The following is a 3285-nucleotide window of genomic DNA, read 5'->3' on the forward strand; positions in this document are numbered from 1 at the left end:
TTTTGCTAATTAAATTGTTGTGAAAAAAGTACATAATAATTTATAATAGAAGTATAAAACGGAGTGAGTATTATTCTATAAATCAGACTATCACACTTTATATTTCTTCACGAAGTCGATCATATAAGTTTCCAACTTTTGTCATTGTAAAATCCCAACAAATCAAAATCTTAAATACTAATACGTTGATATTACAAACAATTTGAATTTTAATGATATTTAATGCAATATTAGTCAATATCAATAAATCCGAGAAATTGTCCATTATTATCAAAGATATAATCATTTAACCAAAAAAAAATTAAAAAAAAAAAAAAAAAAAAACTCTTACAAATAAAAACAACCAATTATTCGAGGAACTTAAACTGCTAATTAAATTTGCTAAGAATTGAGAGATATAGAAAAGTGGTGTTATAATTGATCAATCGCATGCCTAAACAATAAAATGAGCAAGGCAGCATAAATTTCAGCTGCAAAAATTGCAACACAAATAATCATCTACACTAGTGATTAAGCGATATTTCACACTTCACTACCAATCAAAAAAAAAAAAAAAAAAAAAAAAAAAAAAAAAAAAAAAAAAAGAAAAAAGGAAAACACTAATTCCTAACTAGTCCTCTACTAATGTCCAAATATCGATCTAATTAAAGTGGTTGGTCCTCTAACAAAAAAAACAAAAAATACCATCTAAGCCAAAAATGTACTCCTCAAAGTAAAAACATATTTGGCTGAAGTAGATGTCTAGGAAATTACCGGGACCGGGGAGGCGGGGACGCCTCATTTCATCCGTCATCTCATCATGTATAATTTTTACTCGTCTTTTCGTACCCAAAAAAAAGGAGAAAATAAAAAAGAGTGAAAACTACTCTTCCTATTCGAAAATGATTGTCACATAATTGAATTATGTAGTGTATGTGACAAATAGTTCCGAATGGAGGTAGAACATAATGATATTCGGACTTAGCTTTGACGGAAAAATGAAATCCGTTAAGCTTGATGACTCAAATCCTCGGATCTTACGAAGGTACCGTGAAATCCATAAGGAACTCTTGATGGCAATTTAACGGACGCTTCAAGCTCTAAACTTTGTGCATTCACGATCAATAATTCTGAAGTGCATTTCTCCTCGTCATGAACAAATCCCATGACGTAACCATCATCTTCCGTATCTTCCAAAATAGTATTGTCGCGTGGTAAAAAGAAGGGTTCACCCCCGTACTTTTCACCACCGTACATAAACTTTTTTACCTCACCCGTGACCAAATCAACCTTGGCGAACCCGGAGACCTTAGGCCAAGGCTCCGCGATCGCCAAGTAAGCGAACCGGGTTTTTCGCCCTAGTAAGTTCCGGTTCACCATACCAGCCTCAAGATTTATATGACTATGCTGTGTTAAATCAATAATAGGTCGGCGAGTCGACTCACCCGTCCGTAGATTAAGCCGGATTTCGGAGAGCACACTCTTAAGACACTCGTCACACTCGTTGAAAATCGAGTCGGGCGGTGTCATACATGATCCAATCACAACAATCTCCTCCGTTTCCGGCTCTTCCCAAGCATTCCAAAGGTGAAAACAAAATGTATCTTCTGAAGTAACCCATGTAATATCCGATGCATCAGTAGCATCCTTACGCATAACACCAAAACGCGACGTTTTGTTCTTGTCGTACACAACGGGTGATCCTCCCGTTATCATCTCCTTCATCTTAAACACAACTTGTTGGTCAGGAATAACCACAAAGTTCTTCGTAATAGCGAAGTCATGCATCATTGTAGGCTCATTTAATGGGATATCAACATCGGGTGATTTTTCGCCGTCTTGCGTGAACTTGAAGTACTTAAGATACGGCGCTTTTAAAACGTCGTAGCTAAGTGCAAACAACTCTTTTGTCTCGGGGTCGAGTTTAGGGTGAGCTATCATCGTCGATGTTAGCTGACCCTCAAAATCGAACCGCCCTACCGTCTTAAGGTCACCCGACGGGGTGACCCTAACTTGGTAGGGAATATCATCCTCAGACATGGCTAATAACCGGTCATTAAAATAGACTAAACCAGCGTTCGCAACTCCCATCCCATGTTCATTATCCAACAAACCGAAAAGCCCTCGAGAGTAAAACAACATAAGCCTAGCAATCCCCGAATGTCCGTGGAGCTCACCAATGGCTTTCGGAAACACGGATCGTCCGAGGTCTCGCTCTTGCGCTAGCCTGCTGGTTTCCGTAAACCGACAGGCGTAGCTAGCGACACCGTCATGGATTGTTACTGCATGGACCATCCCATCACCATCAAAGAAGTGATGACCCGCGGTTGGTTCAAACAACGGGTTAGCACCGTTTCGTACGTAAACACCGTCAATGCAAGCCGGGATTTCGCCGCGTATAGGGAGAGCTTGTTTAACAGGCATCTCCGGTACAGGGGCGAAGTTCCCGGCAATTTGCACCTGAGGGTCGGATGTCTTCGGGAGTGGTTGGGACCGCTCTCGGGATACGAGAGCAGTCTCAACCATGTCTAAGGCGGCCGCAGCCGCCTTCTGAAAGATATTCCACTTCTGAGCAGGCTCAGGCTTAGTAGTAATAGAAATGGTGTTATTTTTGCTGCTTTTGTTGTTGTCATGTATTGTGTTTGGAAAATGAAGAATTGAAGGAGAAACAGTGGATTGTAGAGCACACTGAATTTTACCATTATTACTCCGTTTTCTTGATGGGCCGGAATTGAAGGCTAATTGGGCCTGAGAGGCCCAACAAGAGTTAGAAGTAGAAGGAGTTGTTCCTGTAGGATTCATCATGTTATTTCTGTTGTTTGCCTATCTTTACAAGTTTATAAAATTGTGAATTATGAATTCTTTTGAATTTTATAAGGAAGCAAAGAGGAGGGAGAAAATGGGGTTTATGTTTTTAGAGAGAGAAAGAAAAAAGAGAGAGATTTGAGGAGAGAGAAAGAGTAATGAAGGGTATAAATAAAAAAAGAAGGGGAAGGTGATGGAAAAAAAGGTCCAACTCAGATAGTGAGTAGAAGACCACGTGGTGGGATACGCGGGAGATAGCGCATATAAAGGGGTATTAAATGTTTATGTATTACAAAATCATTTACATTTTGCAGCGATTGATGTATACATACATACTCTCAATATGTATTCAAAAACTAATGTTATCAATGTTAATTTCGGGTGAGATCAAATTTTATTAGAGATATTTTAAGGTGAGAATTTCCTTACCCTTCCTCCCACTTAAAGTATCTATTTCACTAATTTAAATTGAAAAAAATCTGTATTCTGATTTAATAAGAC

General features: G+C 38.8%; 1 protein-coding gene across 1 annotated transcript; it reads right to left on the reverse strand.

The window, feature by feature from the left end:
- Positions 1–439: 439 nt before the first annotated feature.
- Positions 440–2895, reverse strand: LOC145611248 (9-cis-epoxycarotenoid dioxygenase NCED2, chloroplastic-like). The gene has a single exon (XM_081666558.1). It carries the CDS (start codon positions 2782–2784, stop codon positions 988–990), a length of 1797 nt encoding a protein of 598 aa, XP_081522684.1. The 5' UTR covers positions 2785–2895; the 3' UTR covers positions 440–987.
- Between the last annotated feature and the right edge of the window lie 390 nt (positions 2896–3285).

Source organism: Chenopodium album, chromosome 24, assembly GCF_948465745.1.
Source record: "Chenopodium album chromosome 24, dcCheAlbu1.1, whole genome shotgun sequence".
Taxonomy (NCBI): domain Eukaryota; kingdom Viridiplantae; phylum Streptophyta; class Magnoliopsida; order Caryophyllales; family Amaranthaceae; genus Chenopodium; species Chenopodium album.

Coding starts and splice junctions, on each gene's coding strand:
- LOC145611248 (XM_081666558.1), bottom strand. CDS start 2,784: ATGATGAATCCTACAGGAACAACTCCTTCTACTTCTAACTCTTGTTGG.